The sequence below is a fragment of the Populus trichocarpa genome, chromosome 3 (genome assembly GCF_000002775.5).
Source record: "Populus trichocarpa isolate Nisqually-1 chromosome 3, P.trichocarpa_v4.1, whole genome shotgun sequence".
Taxonomy (NCBI): domain Eukaryota; kingdom Viridiplantae; phylum Streptophyta; class Magnoliopsida; order Malpighiales; family Salicaceae; genus Populus; species Populus trichocarpa.
In genome coordinates this window covers 20,732,114-20,749,652 of record NC_037287.2, presented here as the reverse complement: position 1 = coordinate 20,749,652, position 17,539 = coordinate 20,732,114, and the positions used below count along the sequence as shown (strand labels likewise).

General features: G+C 32.1%; 2 protein-coding genes across 4 annotated transcripts in view; both read right to left on the bottom strand.

Moving 5' to 3' along the window:
- LOC18097277 (UPF0481 protein At3g47200) overlaps window positions 1-17,539 on the bottom strand; it is a 79,487-nt gene that overhangs the window by 41,825 nt on the left and 20,123 nt on the right. The gene's annotated exons all lie outside the window — the stretch shown is intronic.
- LOC18110426 (UPF0481 protein At3g47200) lies at window positions 14,106-16,260 on the bottom strand. 2 transcript variants are annotated; one of them, XM_024597129.2, is made up of 2 exons: window positions 16,135-16,260; window positions 14,106-15,569 (listed from the first exon to the last, which is right to left on the bottom strand). In XM_024597129.2, exon 2 carries the CDS (start codon window positions 15,466-15,468, stop codon window positions 14,269-14,271), a length of 1,200 nt encoding a protein of 399 aa, XP_024452897.1. In that variant the 5' UTR covers window positions 15,469-15,569; window positions 16,135-16,260; the 3' UTR covers window positions 14,106-14,268. The 2 variants fall into 2 exon arrangements, with proteins under 2 accessions (XP_024452897.1, XP_024452898.1); XM_024597130.2 differs by having other exon boundaries at window positions 14,106-15,550; window positions 16,135-16,257.

The window sequence follows — 17,539 nt, the reverse complement described above, 5'->3', positions numbered from 1 at the left end:
TCTTGTGTGGAGGATAGAAAATGCTGTCTCTGCTACCGCTGAAGTCTTTGTTTTTGCACTTCAGCAAAAACATAATGACGAAGGCAGCATCCATTAATATCATTTTTATGAAGTATTCGCTATTAAACTCAATGGTTTCCGCATAGCAATTACGCAATCTTGTTTCGTTCTCCTTAATAAATTCAATAAAACCCTCTACACTTACCTCGCTCCGGGCAAGGAATTCTTTCAGATACATTCTTTTGTGGTCTTCCATGGCTTTTAGCTTCTCTTTAGCATGGTGAATTGGGCCTATGGAGACCAATCGAGGTGTGTAGGCCTTTTCGTTCACCTCGCGCAATTGCTCCGGAACTTTATATATACAACATGTGTCGGAGAAAGCATATGAGATTTCCAGCTCGGCCTTCACAGATTTGGCTAATGTCTCGATATCTAGCGAAACTTGATGTCGACTCGGCTCATCATCAGTGCTTGATGTTCCAACAGTTTCCATCCTGTGACAGAACTGAGATGATAGCTAGTATTAGAACAAAACCAGCAGATCAAAAAAATTGTTATCACAGAGAAAACAAATTCAATTACGAAAGTTTTTGGTGGGTAGGGATGGGAGGTTCTGGCGATTTTTATAGGGCAAGGGGAGAGGTGAAGGAGGAAGGAAGGAGACAGTGAATGGGATTTGAGCCGTTGATCGGTAAGCTAATGGGATTAACTACTTTTTAGCATATTTAAAGAATATAGTCTTAACCATTCTTTTGATTATCATGAATATATAAATCCATCCATCCATGTGGGGGGGCATGCATGGTCGCATGTGATTCAATTGAATAACTGGATTCGTATATTCATCATTCACGTGCCCTATCTCTGTCGATTTCACACTAGAATTTCCATGAATAAACAGCCTTAGGTTTTCAAGCTGTCCCTTCTCTTTTGTTGTCTTATTTATATTCACCTGACGTGGAGGGGATGCTACCTGACTTTAATGACATGAGTCTTCACCAAAATATATAATTAATTCATGAAAGCTCTCGTGATAATAATGTTTTAGAAAGATTTTGGATTTGAGACATATATATATTTTGGATAGTGGTATGGGATGGCCCCAAAACAAAAAGATCCGATTTTAATGCAAAACTTGTTTAAAAGTTTTGTGAAAGTTTTACTTTATTAATTTTTTGATTAAACCTTTCTAAGCCTTTTTTAGATAAAATTTTACAATATTATTTTTTTATTAAAGGATGTTTATTAATTATATGTAAAATACTGTATAGGATGTAAAATATTTTACAAATCAAACTATAAATTTCATTTATTCATAAAAATATTTTTACCTTAAATAGTTCTATAAAATAATAATCAAGTTTTAATATCATAAATCTTTCAACAATCACCAGTGCTCCAATCAAACTATATATATATTTCAGGGATTATGAAACAATCTCAATCAAATGATTTGTATTCATAAGCATATATTTATAAAGCATTTTATTTTTTTTATCGATCCATCAATTAGCTGAATCAATAAATAATGATTCTACAATTTTCTATTTCAATATACCAACAAACCATTTCCAATTCTTTTTATGTTTTTTTTTTCCTGAATGATTGGCCCTCTGTTATTTATCTGATAAAAGGGGACCACCTCTCACTTCTCACTCAAACTGTGCAATTCTACAGTTTTCCTGAGGACTTTCCTAGTCTTGTACCTTATCTTCTACAGTTCTGCACCACGTCTTATTCTACAAATCTCTTAATCAATATCACATCACAGGAAAATGTAGCACTTTTCAACTTTGATTCCACAAACAGAGATGTCAGTCAATGGATTGTTGAAATAAACCTGCTTCTAGGTTGCCTTCCACTTGTGCCAAGGCTTTATGCAATGTGAATTCAGTTCTTAAAATATTATTTCATTAAAAAATGTATTAAAAAAATTAATTTTAAATTAATTTTTTTTATGTATTTTCATATGTTAATATAAAAATAATTTTTAAAAAATAAAAAAAATAATATTTTAATACAATATTTCTTAATAAAAAAACTATAATGGCATTGCTCAAAGGCCTGGAGATTTCTGAATAAGATTTCTGTCTGATCATATAATTTTTTTAGTTGTGGAATTTCTAGAATCCCATTACTGAATCTTATGTCTAATGATGAGCTTTCTTCGGGACGCTTAAACTTCAAACCAGATTGATGGAGCTCCGTTGCAGTGGGTGCGCTTAAATAAGCTTCTTCTTCCGCTAGACTGTGCTGCTCTGTTGGTTGCAGACACTTTCTTAAGAAGTCAACAAAATCTAGGACTCCAGAAGAATTGATTATTTCCCAACTGTCCTCTTTTACCCAGTCAACCCAACTCCATAGTAAGAAGCCGCAGGTAAGCTTGATAATGGTACAATTCCCAGGATTGGCAGCAACACTGGATATCTCAAACAACTTCTCGAGGATGAAGAATGGAAGCTGATTTTCAAGCAAGTATATATCAAACACTACGTCAGCTAACTTCCATGGACGAAAGAAAATGTGGTCACTACGTCTACTTCCAAAAGACACGCACACGAACTTCCAGTTCAGAAAGACCATAATAATGACGACGTTGGAAGTTGGAAGTTGGAAGAGAAGGATAGACTCGGCAACTAATTTACGAGAATAAATACAAGAACAAAGGTAAATAACAAGAAAAATAATATTTTTTATGAAAAGTTTTCTCAAAAAATATATCTTTTTAGCTCTTTTTTGTGTCTCTCTAGCTATTCTTGTGAATTATTCTTTTGATTATAATTCTATTTATAGAACTCAAGTTCTAGATAATCAAGAAATTAAATTTTTTTTAAAAAAATTAAAATTTAATAAGAAATCTAACATTCTTATTAAATAAAAATTCTAATAAACTAGTATATTATAAATCATTTTTCATCAAGGATTCTTACATTAACTAGAATTTCTCCTTTAATTAGATTTTTTATCTAATAATGATAAAATGCTAATAGATAATAATCTTAATATTGTGAAGTTCTAACAATATTATAACTCTTACAAACTCTAAATTATATAAGCTTAAATCCTAATTGATATTGAACTTCAACACTCCCTCTCAATATTAACTGCTATTATTATTTATAACTCTCGACATATCTCTCATCTTTGCAAAAACATCATATTCGAGTGGCTTTGTGAAAATATCTGTGACTTGATCTTGAGTCTTCACATACTTGACTTCAACTTTCTTCTTTCCACTACATTCTCTTAAATAATAAAATGTTGTGTCAATGTGCTTACTTTTGTCATGAAAAACTGGATTTTTAGCTAATACAATGACTGATGAGTTGTTCATATAAATCTTTGTAGGTTTTTTTTTTTGTGGCATTCGCAACTTCTTCAATAATCTTTTTAGCCATATAAAATGATAAACATATGCTATAATAGCTGCATCTACAGCTTCACAAGTAGATAATGTGATAATAGATTTATTCTTTGAATTCCATGTAAAAGTTGTTTCTCTCATGTTGAAAACAAAACCTGTAATGATCTTTTTATCATCCATATCTCTAACTCACTCACTATTATTATAATCCATAAGATCAAAGCTATTACAATAACCACTGAATAAGCTAAGATCTATTAAACCTTTGATATATCATAGAAACTCAATCACCATTATTATAATCCACAATATCAAAGCTATTACTATAACCACTGAATAAGCTAAGATCTATTGTACCTTTGATATATCATAGAAATATTCGCTTCAAGACTTTGAAGTGAGTTTACACACGTGGACTTGGGATAGTTTTGTTTATGTTTGCTTTTTGGAGTCACCATTTAGTATTTAGTTTAGAATGACTGAAAAACTCAAGTATACTGATATTGTCAGAAATTTAAGAGCAAATAATTGATTGTGACTAGGAATTAGCACCCCTTACATATCCTACATGATATAAGCTGCTCTATAATTAGATTAGATGTGCTTTAAAGGTTTTAATAGTTGTTTTATTGGCGGCATATAAAAAATTAAAGAAAAATTTAAAGAAAAATTCTTATCTTATCAGATGAAGAAAATTTAAGTGTTTTAATATTAATTTAAAAACAAAATAAAAATACATTTTATTTAATATAAAAAAAATATATTTTCCATATAAATTTATAATTCAAGATATTATAAAAAAAACAAGATTTTTGATATTTTTTATAAACAGATTATTAAACCCCAAAATATATGCAAAAATATATTCTTGGATTTTCATGTGAAATATAATATTTTTTGAAACATCTGGCCTTATACAAATTAGAACATTTATTTTTTTTTCTTTTTGTTTCGGTTTTGACATTCGAAAACATACATAAAAAAAAATACAAAACACACCCAAACATTCTATTTTTCCTATGTTTACTCACACATCACAGTTTCAAGTTTACAATGTAACACAAATTTAAAATGCTAACAATAATTTGAATACACATTTCGGCGTTAAAGATTACAAAATGGACTCGGGAACAGTGGTGGAAATTTTACTATGTTCACCGTCGCCGGTGATGTGAAAAATGAGGGGATCGGATAGATCTCCTCCTTTATTCCTTTCTTGTGCCGGCGGTGTCACCGATGGAGACCTGAAAAAGAAAAGACGCAACACAAGTTTTGGTTTTCTTTCCTTCTCGTTTATGGATCTGCTTCTCTCCCTACAGATTTTTTTTTTCTTTTGGTTTCGCCTTCTTCTTCTCTGTTTCAGGTTGCCGGCGGTAAGACCAAGAGGCTGCTGGCATGACTAGGTTTTTGCTGAGTCGGGTCGCGGTGGGGGGGAGAATGGTTGAGCTGCCGGTGAGATTTTTTTGGTCGTGGCTGAGAGAGGGAGAGGAAATAGAGGTAGCAGAGATGGGGGAAGGTCTGGTCTCCTGTTAGTGGGCGGCTGGAGTGAGGGTGGAGGTGGTTTTGCTAGAGATGAAGGGAGGTGCAGTGGCCGGGAAGAAGGGAGAGTGCGGGTGGATCTGAGGGAGGAAATGTGGGCTCTGGGTGTGGCTGGCGGCTGGGGGGAGAAAGGAGAGTGGCTGGTTTTAGGTGCTGGAAATGGCGACTGGGGAAGAGAGTGAGGGGCTATGGTTCTGGGAGAAAACCAGGGAAGAGAGGGCGGCGGCGGCTTGGTAAAATATTATTAACTATTATAGTAAAAATATTATTTATTTCAAATGCTTGGTAAAATATTTATATTTTTATTTTCTGATAACGCGACATCAACATTGATTTAACATTAAAATTCAACAAGAAAAATTAATAATTTTAAAAATAATATATTAAAATTTGAATGTATTTAAAAAACTTTTAAAATTTAAATTTTTTTAAAGATAATACTGAAAATGATGAAAATAATACAAATATATCAAGAATGTATTTTTTGAGTTTTTATTATTTTTTTACTATTTTTGATTTTTTTCTGACAATTTATTAAAAACATAAATTAAAAATTGAGTAGAAACATGAGTTATAGTTGATGTTTTTATAAACCTACTCACAAGTCCTATTCTATAAAGAATATACGAACGACTGCATGTCAAATATCTAAAACTCTCAACTAAGCTCTTAAATGGTAGTAGAAAAAGCAACAAACTAACTAACAATATGAACAACATATACAATATTTGGATAAGTAATAATGAGATTTACCAAGCTCCCACTAATAGTACGGTATAAAGTAGGATCTAACAAATGTAAACCATCCGAAAAAGAATATATTGCATTAACCTCAATGAGAGTATTTATAGTCTTATTGTTAGTAAGTCTAGCCAGCTCAAAAATATCTGTAATATTTTTAATTGAGAAATAAGGTAACCTCTGAGTGAACGAGTTACCTCAATACCCATGAAATATTGAAGATAGCTTAAATCCTTCATTTCAAACTGTCTAACCAACTTTGTCTTTAAAACTGAAATATCATCAATGTCATCACCAATAATATTCATGTCATCAACATATAAAGACAGAATGATATGACTTGTATCAATGTTGCTAATTGATATTGCTTTGATAAATTTGATTGTGTGAATAACATTTGCAAATGATCTCAAACCTCTTTTGTTGTCTCATATTTTGCTAACTGTGTACCTATGAAATGCTCAACATAATTGTTAATCCAGGTAATAATCTTTGCATTGTTTGCTTCCCATACATTTATCAAAATAACATACCTTTAATCAATATTCTTAGATATAACATAAGTTTCATTAACATATCTTCATATCTTTTTATTCTTAACGAAATTTTTCATTACATAACTCTAATATGAATAGTTCTTTTCATCTAACCTCACACTCACAGTCGACTGAAGCGAATTATCTCTTTCAGTAGTCATAATCAACAAATAAAAAAAAAACCAGAATGCAAAAGAAGCAAAAAAAAAATACTAAATTGCAGAAAATGAATAAATATTACAAAAACTGAATAAATATCTTCTCAAAGTTATATGATCACTCCCAAAAAAATTGCAGAAATAGAATGCAAATACTAAATTGTAGAAACTAAAGAGAAGACAAAATATCATATTTGCAAAAACTGATTGCAGAAATTGAAAAAATATCACTCCAAAAAATTCATGAAAGTTGTGTTTGAAATTAAGTTTCGTTCCATGGAACCATGCTCTAATACCATATTAAGCAACTTGTTTCAAACAAAGAGAAATACGAATATAAGAGAGAAGGGGGTTAAGGTTTCATTGATCACTTTATTTTAAAGTTATGTTTTTAACCTTAATGCTATGAGGTTATATATAAGATAAATTAAAAATATTATCCTACTTTTAATAAATAAATAAAATAAATATATTTCTTAACAAAAATTACCCTAGAGGGCTTGATTTTGAAATCCATCTTATGGGACTTTATTTTCCACTCTAATTGTCGGATGTGTGAATCTAACTTTATGATAATGTAAACAATAATCTCAAGGTGTGTTGGCATGATGATTAAAATAACGTTTGAAAATGTGGGCCAATCAGCATTTCTAAAAATTTTAATTTTTTTTCTTAAAAAATATTTTATATATATGTATTTTGGATCGTTTTGATTTGATGTGCTGATCTCAAAAATAATTTTTAAAAAATAAATAAATATTATTTTAATACATTTTAGCATGAAAAACAATTTAAAAAGTAACCGCAACCAGATCCAAACCGACCTAAGGAGTTATGCTTTCTTCCTTTATCAATAATCTAAGATGAAAGAAAGCAGCCGCTGCGACCTTAAACCCCATGTTAAGCATGCGCGTGGAAGGCATAGAATAAAACAATTTCAGTTTCTAAGAGACAATCAGAACAAATTATACAGTCTTCATTGCTTGGAACAACTTTGTCATTTATTAGAAGAAAAGTACCTCAAGTAAGAGAACAAGGATTATGGGTACAATTAATGCAACATGCGGTATGAAAGAATTGAAATTGCAGAAGCTAACCTACTTGGAGTATAGAGCAGACGGACTGTAGGACAGTCAGAATGAGAAGAATAACAGCTCCTGAGACAGAGATTGCTGCCCATGGGGTATTGAAATAATTTTGCTTTAAATTTGCCTTCCACTTGTTCCATGGCTTTTCGCAGAATGCATTCAGATCTTTAATGAGACCTTTGAAGAGAAAAAAACGTCCCCGCACACTATTTTGTTTGTTGAGATTGTAAAAGAGTTGTACCACTTCCTCATTAGACGGTAGCCAGTTTTCTATAATACGATTTTCAACAAGCATTTCCACATCCTTACTGGCACTGACAAAGAGACCCATCAAGAAGATATAGTCACCAACATAACCATACAGGCCATGGCACTGCTCAAAGGCTTGCATATTCCTGATTATGATTTCTGTACTGTCATCTAACTGTAATCGTGGAATTTCCAGTCTCCCTTTATTTCTATCGAATTTTATGTCAAGAAGATTTTTGCTTGAACTCAACACAAACTTGACCCCCGCTTGGTGGAGCTCCTTTACACTGGGTGCGGTTAGAACCTCAAGTTCCTCATTCTGCTGCTGTTGAGGTGGCTGTTGATAAATTGTAAGAAAGTCAACCAAATGTTTCACTTCGGAGAAATCTATTTTCCCCCAATATTCCCCTACTGCCCATGAACCCCATTCTTTTGAAAAGAACCCATGAGTAAGCTCAATCAGTGTAGGTTTCGGAGAATTGCCGAGTATAGTGGATAGTCCACACAACTCCTCGAGGATGAAGAACGGGAGCTGATTTTCAAGCAAACAGATATCAACCCTTACATCTACACTCTTGTGTGGAGGATAGAAAATGCTGTCTCTGCTTCCTCTGAAGTCTCTGTACTTGCACTTCAGCAAAAACATAATGACGAAGGCAGCATCCAGCTTCCTCTGATAGAAAATTTTCCTTATGCATACATTTATGAGATATTTATTATTCCTGTCAATCCATCAATTAGGTGAATCAATAAATAATTAATGATTCATGAGTTTTCCTATTCCACACCACTAAAAACAATTTCCATATTTTTGAATGATTGGCCCTCCATTATTATTCATCTCTCCAGAGATAAAAAGGCGACCAAGCAATTGTCAACTTCACATCAAGTTTATCAAAAACGTTTTTTTTTTTAACATGACATTAAAAAAAAAAAACTTAGTTTATAAATTGAGATAGTAAAATTATAAGTATTTTTTTAATTAATTATATATTGACAATTCTAGTTAATAAATTAAATTACATTAAAATCTGATAAAATAAATCAACAATATTATAATTAATAAGTTATTTAAATAAAATGAAAGAAACAATATTATAAATCTTGGTAGGTGGGGGCGATAAGATGCCATTTAATATATTTGGCATGTCCTTGGGATATTTCTCCCAAACTTTTGGATGATCATATGAGAAATAATATAGGTAAGGACAGAAGATTTTAAGAAAATTTATTTGCTGTGACAGGTGACATTTACGTTGTCTCCCACCCAACATTAGGTTGGTTGATTCATAACTGCAGAAATGACGTCGGATAATTATAGAGTAGACCGATCAACAAGTTCCCCGTTTTTATTTAATTTTAAAAAAACACATTTTCATTGCAAGTTTTCTCTATTTGTTGTTTTTTATTATCATAGTTATAGACATGTATATATTCATCTTCTTGTAATTATACATGTAATTATAATTATTAAATTCAACCCGTTTTGTCACTGACGTGGACAAACTTGAGTAATCCAATAAATGGTTGATCCGGCTAAATCTAGCCCAAAACCCAGATTTTTTTAAGAAAATAAAATTGATACAGCACTAAGTAAGCTATGGAGATCGAGGGGCTTAGCTATGTTGCCCGCTAAGGAAAATCCAGTGAGAAGAATATAAAAGAAAATGAGTGAGTAGCGAGTAACATTGAAACCAAAAATGACGGAATCTATATACTTTCGAATGGATATGCAAAATGCATGCCATATTCATCTCAAGCCCAACCAAAAACACCAAGACTACTTTAAAAGGTAGATTTTCATATATCTAACATATAAAAAGAATAATACCTTTTTTTTATTTTTATGTTTTAAAAATATTTTTTAGAAAAAGAATACTTTTTTATTTCTAATGACAAAAAATATATGTTTTGGTTTCTCTACGTACCCATACCAGATTTTATTTTTTTCAAAAGAATAAAGTTAGGAGGAGAAATTAACTCTTAATTTTTTACTTATTCTTTTCTACATGAACAGATCGAAGGAGAATCTTGCTTAGCAATGTGAAGTTGACAATTAATGCTTGGATCCCGTTTGTTTGCTGGAAAGTAGTTTCCTTTTGGAAAGTGAATTCAGGGAAAGTGAATTCCGGGAAAGTATTTTCCGATATTTGGTAGTGTAATGGAAAATAAGTTGGAAAACATTTTCCAGTGTTTGGTTATGTCATGGAAAATGAGCTGGAAAATAACTTATTAATGTTTTATTTTTCTCAAGTTTATTAAAATAATGAGGAACAAATCTTACAAATTAAAAAGTTGAATGAGAATGAAATTGAAAAAAAATATAATTTCATAAATTATCTCAAATAAAATAAATAATAATCAAAATAATAGAGATCAAATCTAAAAAATTAAAAAAATAAAAGGTGAAGAAATTAAAATAATAATAATTAACATTTCATAAATTATTTTAAATAAAATAAGTAACAATCAAAAGAATAAGGATCAAATTTGATAGATAAAAAATTTCAATAAAAAAATGATAAGGAAAAAGCAAATATCAATTATAAAAATAAGGACCAAAATTAATATAAAAATTAAATTTTAAGAGATGGAATTGAAAAATAAATATTCAAAACAAATTATATATAACAATCAAAAGTTTGAGGATCAAATTTGATATAATCAGCAAATAATGACATTTCTAAATTTTTCACAACTTCCGGAAAGTGTTTTCCGCCCAAATTTTTCAGGAAAACACTTTCCTGAAAACCAAGCCAAATTTTCCTTTGACTGGAAAGTGTTTTTCGTTGACCAACTTTTTTAATGGCAAACAAACACAGGAAAGTTTGGAAAGTGGTTTCCCAGAAACCACTTTCCAGAAAATAAACACAGCCAAAAGGGAAAACAATTTCCTGAAAATCAAACCAAATTTTTATTTGACTGAAAAGTGTTTTCCGTTGACCGAAAAGTGTTTCCGTTTACTGGAAAGTGTTTTCTGTTGACCGGAAAATGTTTTCCGTTGATTAACTTTTCTAATGGCAAATAAACACAAGAAAGTTTGGAAAGTGTTTTCCCAAAAAATGAATTCCGGAATATAAACGTGGCCTTGCTCTCTGGCCCTTTTATGATCTCTGGAGAGATGAATAATAATGGAGGGCCCATCATTCAAAAAGTGTAGAAATCGTTTTGAGTGGTGTTGAAAAGCAAAACTCATGAATCATGAATTATTTATTGATTCAGGTAATTGATGGATTGGCAGGAATAATAAATATCTCATAAATGTATGCATTTATTTGAATGTAAGGAAAATTCAGTGTTGTTATTATTTCATTGTGCCCCCTTAAAAATATTACAAATAAGAAAAACTAGAAGTTAGGAAAGATTGTTGACATTTGTGAGATATTTATTATTTTCGTCAATTCATCAATTAGCTTAATAATCAATAAATAATTATTGTAGTATATTATTTTGAATGATTGGCCCTCAATTACTTCAATAAGATGACAAGTTGCTTAGCTTTTTGGGCAGCCTTTCAATTTGTAGGATATGATAACGGGATCATAATTTAAAGTTTTTTCGAACAACTCTCGAATCCCTCGAAACAACACTCTGCATTTTTACTGAATATTTATGACAGGAAAAAACAACAAAAGCTTCTAAAGTGCCTTTGATCTGGAGTGGGAAGTTTATGGTTTTAAACAATTAATGCAGTCGTTTCTTAATTAAAGATGTGTTCATTTGCTGTGATATGATGAAACATGATACCCAAGTTATTGAGCTAGCTGGGAACGCGGTCGACGATTGATTGGCAGATGAAGGAAAAAAAAAAAACCCGTTGTTTTAATAAAAAAAAATTAAAAGAAAGTTAGAAGGACGATTTATGAATTTTTTTAAAAGGTGTTTTCACGACAATATTAAGGTCTCAGTCAACTCTCAATTATTATTATTTTTTTAAATCAATCAATGGCGGCCATGTTTTGTCTCAAAGTGACCCGTCCAGCGTAATGCAAATACTAATCTTAATAGTCGTCATTATGAGTTGAATCCTACGTAACAATATTGCGATATTAACTACTTTTTAGCATATTTAAAGACTATAGTCTTAACCATTCTTTTGAGTATTATGAATATATATATAAATCCTTCCATGTGGGACAAATTGCGATATTGCATACTTTTTAGCATGGAATATCGCAATTTGACGTAGAATATGTCGTTATGAGTTTCTATATATGTATTAACAATATTGCGATATTCCATACTTTTTAGCACGGTCGCATGTGATGATACAATTGAATAATTGGATTCGTATATTCATCTGCCCTACCTCTGACGTCGATTTCACATGCGGGGCATGACTTTCCACAAAGCCTACTTTTAGGCAGGGTAGAGGACTGTGACAGCAGGTATTGTTTTTCTGGCATGACTTTCCACAAAGCAAAGAATAATATTTTTAAAATTCCCCTTTGAAATTCAAAAATCACAAATAATATTTTAAAACATCAAAGTCTACTTTTAGGCAGCGTAGAGGACTGTGACCGCAGGTAGTGCTTTTCTGGCATGACTTTCCACGAAGCAAAGAATAATATTTTTAAAATTCCCTTTTGAAAATTCAAAAGTAATATTTTAATATTATTATTTTATTATTAAATATATATTGAGCCGAACGATGCTGCCTGACTTTAATAACACGAGTCTTCACCAAAATACATAATTAATTCGTGAAAGCTGTCGCGATAATGATGTTTTAAAAAGAGTTTCTTAAAGCAATGTGAATAATTGGACTCGGATACTCATCTGCCCTATCCATGTCGATTTCAGACCAGAATTTCCATGTAAAACACAGCTAGGGTCTCCATTATTAAACAGAAGCTAGAAACCTATAAAGTTTAATGCAAGACTTGTATAAGGGTTTTGTGGAAGCTTCATCTCTATAGTTATCTACCCTGATGGCATTTTTCAACATCTTCAACCTTTATGAGATCCGCTTTTACAATAGTAATAATTATCTTCAATTAAAGGATGTTTATTCCACTTGTGCCAAGGCTTTCTGCAATGTGAATCCAGCTCTTCGCAGACACCCCAAAGAAAATTATTAGTTGAGCAAATATTTTCTTTGTTGGGACTCTTAAAAAGATCTGACACTGCTTGGTTACTGCTTAGCATATTTGTTAAATTCCCATTATTAACAAGTACTTCCACATCATTAATTAGGAGCACGGACGACGCCGCTGATGAAATAAATATAATCATTTATGAAAGTATGCGCATTCCTGCCATGGCATTGCTCAAAAACCTGGAGATTTCTGAATAAGATTTCTGTCTGGTCAAATATTTTTAGTTGTGGAATTTCTAGAATCCCATTACTGAATCTTATGTCTAATGATGAGCTTTTTTCGGGACGCTTAAACTTCAAACCAGATTGATGGAGCTCCGTTGCAGTGGGTGCGCTTAAATAAGCTTCTTCTTCCGCTAGACTGTGCTGCTCTGTTGGTTGCTGACACTTTCTTAAGAAGTCAACAAAATCTAGGACTCCAGAAGAATTGATTATTTCCCAACTGTCCTCTTTTACCCAGTCAACCCAACTCCATAGTAAGAAGCCACAGGTAAGCTTGATAATGGTACAATTCCCAGGATTGGAGCAACACTGGATATCTCAAACAACTTCTTGAGGATGAAGAATGGAAGCTGATTTTCAAGCAAGTATTTATCAAACACTACGTCAGCTAACTTCCATGGACGAAAGAAAATGTGATCACTACGTCTACTTCCAAAAGACACGCACACGAACTTCCAGTTCAGTAAGACCATAATAATGAAGACGTTGGAAGTTGGAAGACTCGGTAACTAATTTACGAGAATAAATACAAGAACAAAGGTAAATAACAAGAAAAAAAATAAGAAAAAAAATACTTTTTATGAAAGGATTTGAGATTTCCAGCTCTTCCGTCACGGATTGGGCTAATCTATCAATATCAAGCGAAACTTGATGACTCAGCTCGTGATTAATACTTGATGGTAGACCAGATTCCATCCCGTGACTGAATTGAGATGATGGCTAGTATTAGAACAAAACAAGCAGATCAAAAAAATTGTTACCACTGAGAAATCAAATTAAATTACGAAACCCAAAAAAGAGATGAAACTTCCAGCCTTAAGTTTGCCTTCACTAGCAACAATTTAATCTGTAATATATATATATATGGGACCACATGAGAGATACAAATTAATTAAGTGATGTATTAAATTTCTTTAATTAAAATTATTAACGACGTGCCTTGTTCCACATAATTTGTATCTAATGATATATTAATTTATATTGTTTCATATGAAATTTGCTTAATAAGTTGTATATTTGTGTTTAGAGTTTGTGTTTAGAAAAAAATGATATTTTATCATTAAAAAATATATATGATAAAGAAAGTGCAAATAATTTTGATGAAATCTCTTAAGAAAATTATTTTTGATGTAGTATTATTTTGAATAAAAAAAACATGATGTCTATCATAAAAACCCTATTGGACAGAAACTCAAACTGCTTACAAGCTCTCAACAACCGCAGTTTGATAAGTTTTGGCCATACAGATCACAGAACAATTGAGATAGTAGACCTAAACAACTTGAATGATAGAGCACGCAGCTTGTACCACAGTGAGCATGAGGAGAATAGCAGCAGCGATAACAGATATTATGGCCCATGGATTACGGAAATAATTCCATTTGTGCCTCCGCTTTCTACAGTATTTATTCAGATCTTCAACAATTTCAGAAAAGTAGAAATTGTCGAGGAAGATGAGATTTTCTTTGTCAAGATTGTGGAGAACACTTAAAACGGCGTCATTATCACGCAGCCAGTTTTCTATAATTCCTTTCCGAACAAGTATTTCCACATCCCTGGTACTACAGACAAGCAAATTGATCATGGTAATATAGTTAGTCACATATTTGTCACTGCAATTGCATTGCTCAAATGCCTGAAGATTTCTGAATAAGATCTCTGTCTGGTCAATTACTAGTAATCGTGGAATTTCCAGTCTCCCTCTACTTTTATTGAATTTTAAGTCAGATAGATTCTTGCTCGACCCCAGCTTTAACTTGACTCCAGCTTGACGGAGCTCTGCTGCACTCGGCATGTTTAGAGTTTTGAGTTTCCTTGGCTGAGGAAGCTTTGTTGGCTGCTGACAGATTCTTAGAAAGTCTACAAAATGTTGCACTTCTGACGAATTGATACCATTTAATATGTTATCTGTCACCCATGAACCCAATGCACCTTTCAAGAACCCATGGGTAAATGCTATCAAGGAATATCCTTTATAAGGGTTGGATAGCTTAAGCAAGTCATTAAGAAAAAAGAATGGAAGCTGATTTTCAAGCAAGATCATGTCAAACCTTATATCATGAATCATCCATGGTCTACTGAAAATACGATCGTTGCTGCTCTGGAAGTCTAGAAAATAGTTTTTCAGCATGATCATAATGATGAAGGCGGCATCTAGCAGCATCATCTTCACAAAAACATCACTACTGAGTTCAATTGCTTCCGCATAACAATTACGAAGCCTTGTCTCTTCCATCTCAGTAACTCCAATCAAATCCTCCAAGCTTAATTCACTCCACGCAAGAAAATCTTTCAGATACCTTCTTTTGTACTCTTCCATTGCTTTGAATTCTTCCCTGCCATGATGAAGTGGGCCGATAGAGACAACTTGTGGTGTGTAGGCCTTTTCATTTAACACTCGCAACCGCTTAGGGACTCTGTAAATGCAACAGTCATCAAGTGAAGGATGCAAGATCTCCAACTCCTCTCTCATAGTCTTCCCTAACTAGTAAATATCAATCGAAACTTGATCGCCTGTCTTCATCTTCTCGCTTGATGTCCCAATCATCTCCATTCTACGGATCACGATGATTGCTAGTTTTAGCATCAGCAAATCACAAATTACAACACTTCCTAATTTTTCTTTAACTCTTTCATTAAAGAAAAAAGGAACTCAAGTGCTAGCTCAACCCTACTGAAAAAGATAAGAAGAATCATAGAAAACTGAACTGAAATTACAAGAGATCCCAGTTACTACAAGCTTAAGTTAAGCTAGCATTAGAAATAGCTTTCTGAAGGATGAGAGCATTCTGAAGTCTGTACTTAACACTGAGCATAATCCAGCTAGAGAAATCATTCATGTTTATGCTTTCATTCGAGTGAACTCTCCTAGTTCTTGAAAGCCTTTGAACTAAGTTCAAGGACCAATATCACATCTAAAGCGATCGATTATACTGATGTATTTCAGGCCGATATATCAATTAGAACACAAAACTATAGCATAAAACAATTACATAGTTGAGTTCCAGGCTATCAAATTCTGCTTCCTCGCCTAAGAAACGCTTAAAACCCAGTAATGGAAACATTGACAAATCAAAACATCAAAGAAATTCAAATCAATCGTTTCATCTAAGGAGAGAATTTAGGTGCAGTAGGATACCTCTTTGTGAGTTGCTGCTTAACATGGGGCGGCTGAGTAGGATGGTGAAGAGACTGTCTTCAAGATTAGAGAGAGACCTTGAAAATTCTCTAGCTTTTGCGGAGAGGAGGGACTAGGGAGAGATTTCTTGGACTAATTTCCCTGGGCAACCCAGCCCATTAATGAGCTTTGCCAAAGCTTGTCAATCAACCCCAGACTCAAGGCCCATACTCATGCAATGAAAACTCTAAAACTTGTCAATATTATAAGTTTTTTCTATAAAACTAATTTAAGATTTTGAAAATAATATCCAGACAAATTTGCTTGTGTTTTCTTCCACTAATTAAACACCTAATGCTTGGTCCCTAAATAATCTGAAGAATCCGTCACGTATTGCTACAGCATATTTTAATCTAAGGTGAGGCCTAGGGATAGCATGATCTTCTTCTTCTATAATATACCATCAATACGTACAATGCTCGAGTGATAAAGTTTGTCCAGTTCCTCCATTGCAGTATCGTTGCCAGAGATTCACGCCATAACATACAGCTAGGGTTGTTAGATGTTTCTCAAGTGGCTAATTATGTGTTTGGCAGCCTGATTGAGTGAGAGTTCTTCTTAACATGAAAAAATTCGTTGATTTGATTATTTTCAAGTGATTTTTATATGGTTGTAGCAAAACCATCTAATAAATTTAAAAATACATCAATTTGATGTATTTTTAGATAAAATATTTTTTTTAAAATTTTGCTATGGCTCGAATTAGTAGAAAATCCTAAAGATTTGAGATATAATTACTTCTTCTTGTATAACCTAAAACTTGTTGCTATGTATACATGCGTAGTGTACGTATGTTTATTGCTGGCAATATTACGGAGAGTGTTTTGCAATGAGTTTTAACTTGGGTTTTTGTTTTTTTAAAAAAATAAATTGATTTGTTTTATATTTTTATATCATTTCAATATATTGATATTCAAAATAAATAAATAAAATATTATTTTAATATATTTTTAAATAAAAATCATTTTAAAAAATAATAATTACCATATTCTCACTATACATTTATTTCTAAAATTGTGTTATGGCTCGAATTAGTTATTTGCGACATTGCTGTCTTCCAGTTCCCACGATCGCATACATGGCTTATTTTTTATGCCTTTATTTCCTTCATCATATGCCATGGATGATTCTTTCTTCCACGACATCCCTTTCAGTTCTTATTTATTTATTTTTAATAAATTCAAATCTAGTTGTGTGTAGTTTTGGATCTAATTTTGTTTTTTAATAAGTTCTATCTCCTTTGAATAAAAATTATAATATTACATTTTTTATAATAATTATGATAAGATGAGATCTTCCATCAATAATATGACCTTGAAGATAATTTTACGATAATGTTTCTTAAAAAAATCTTTTAATAAAAAAA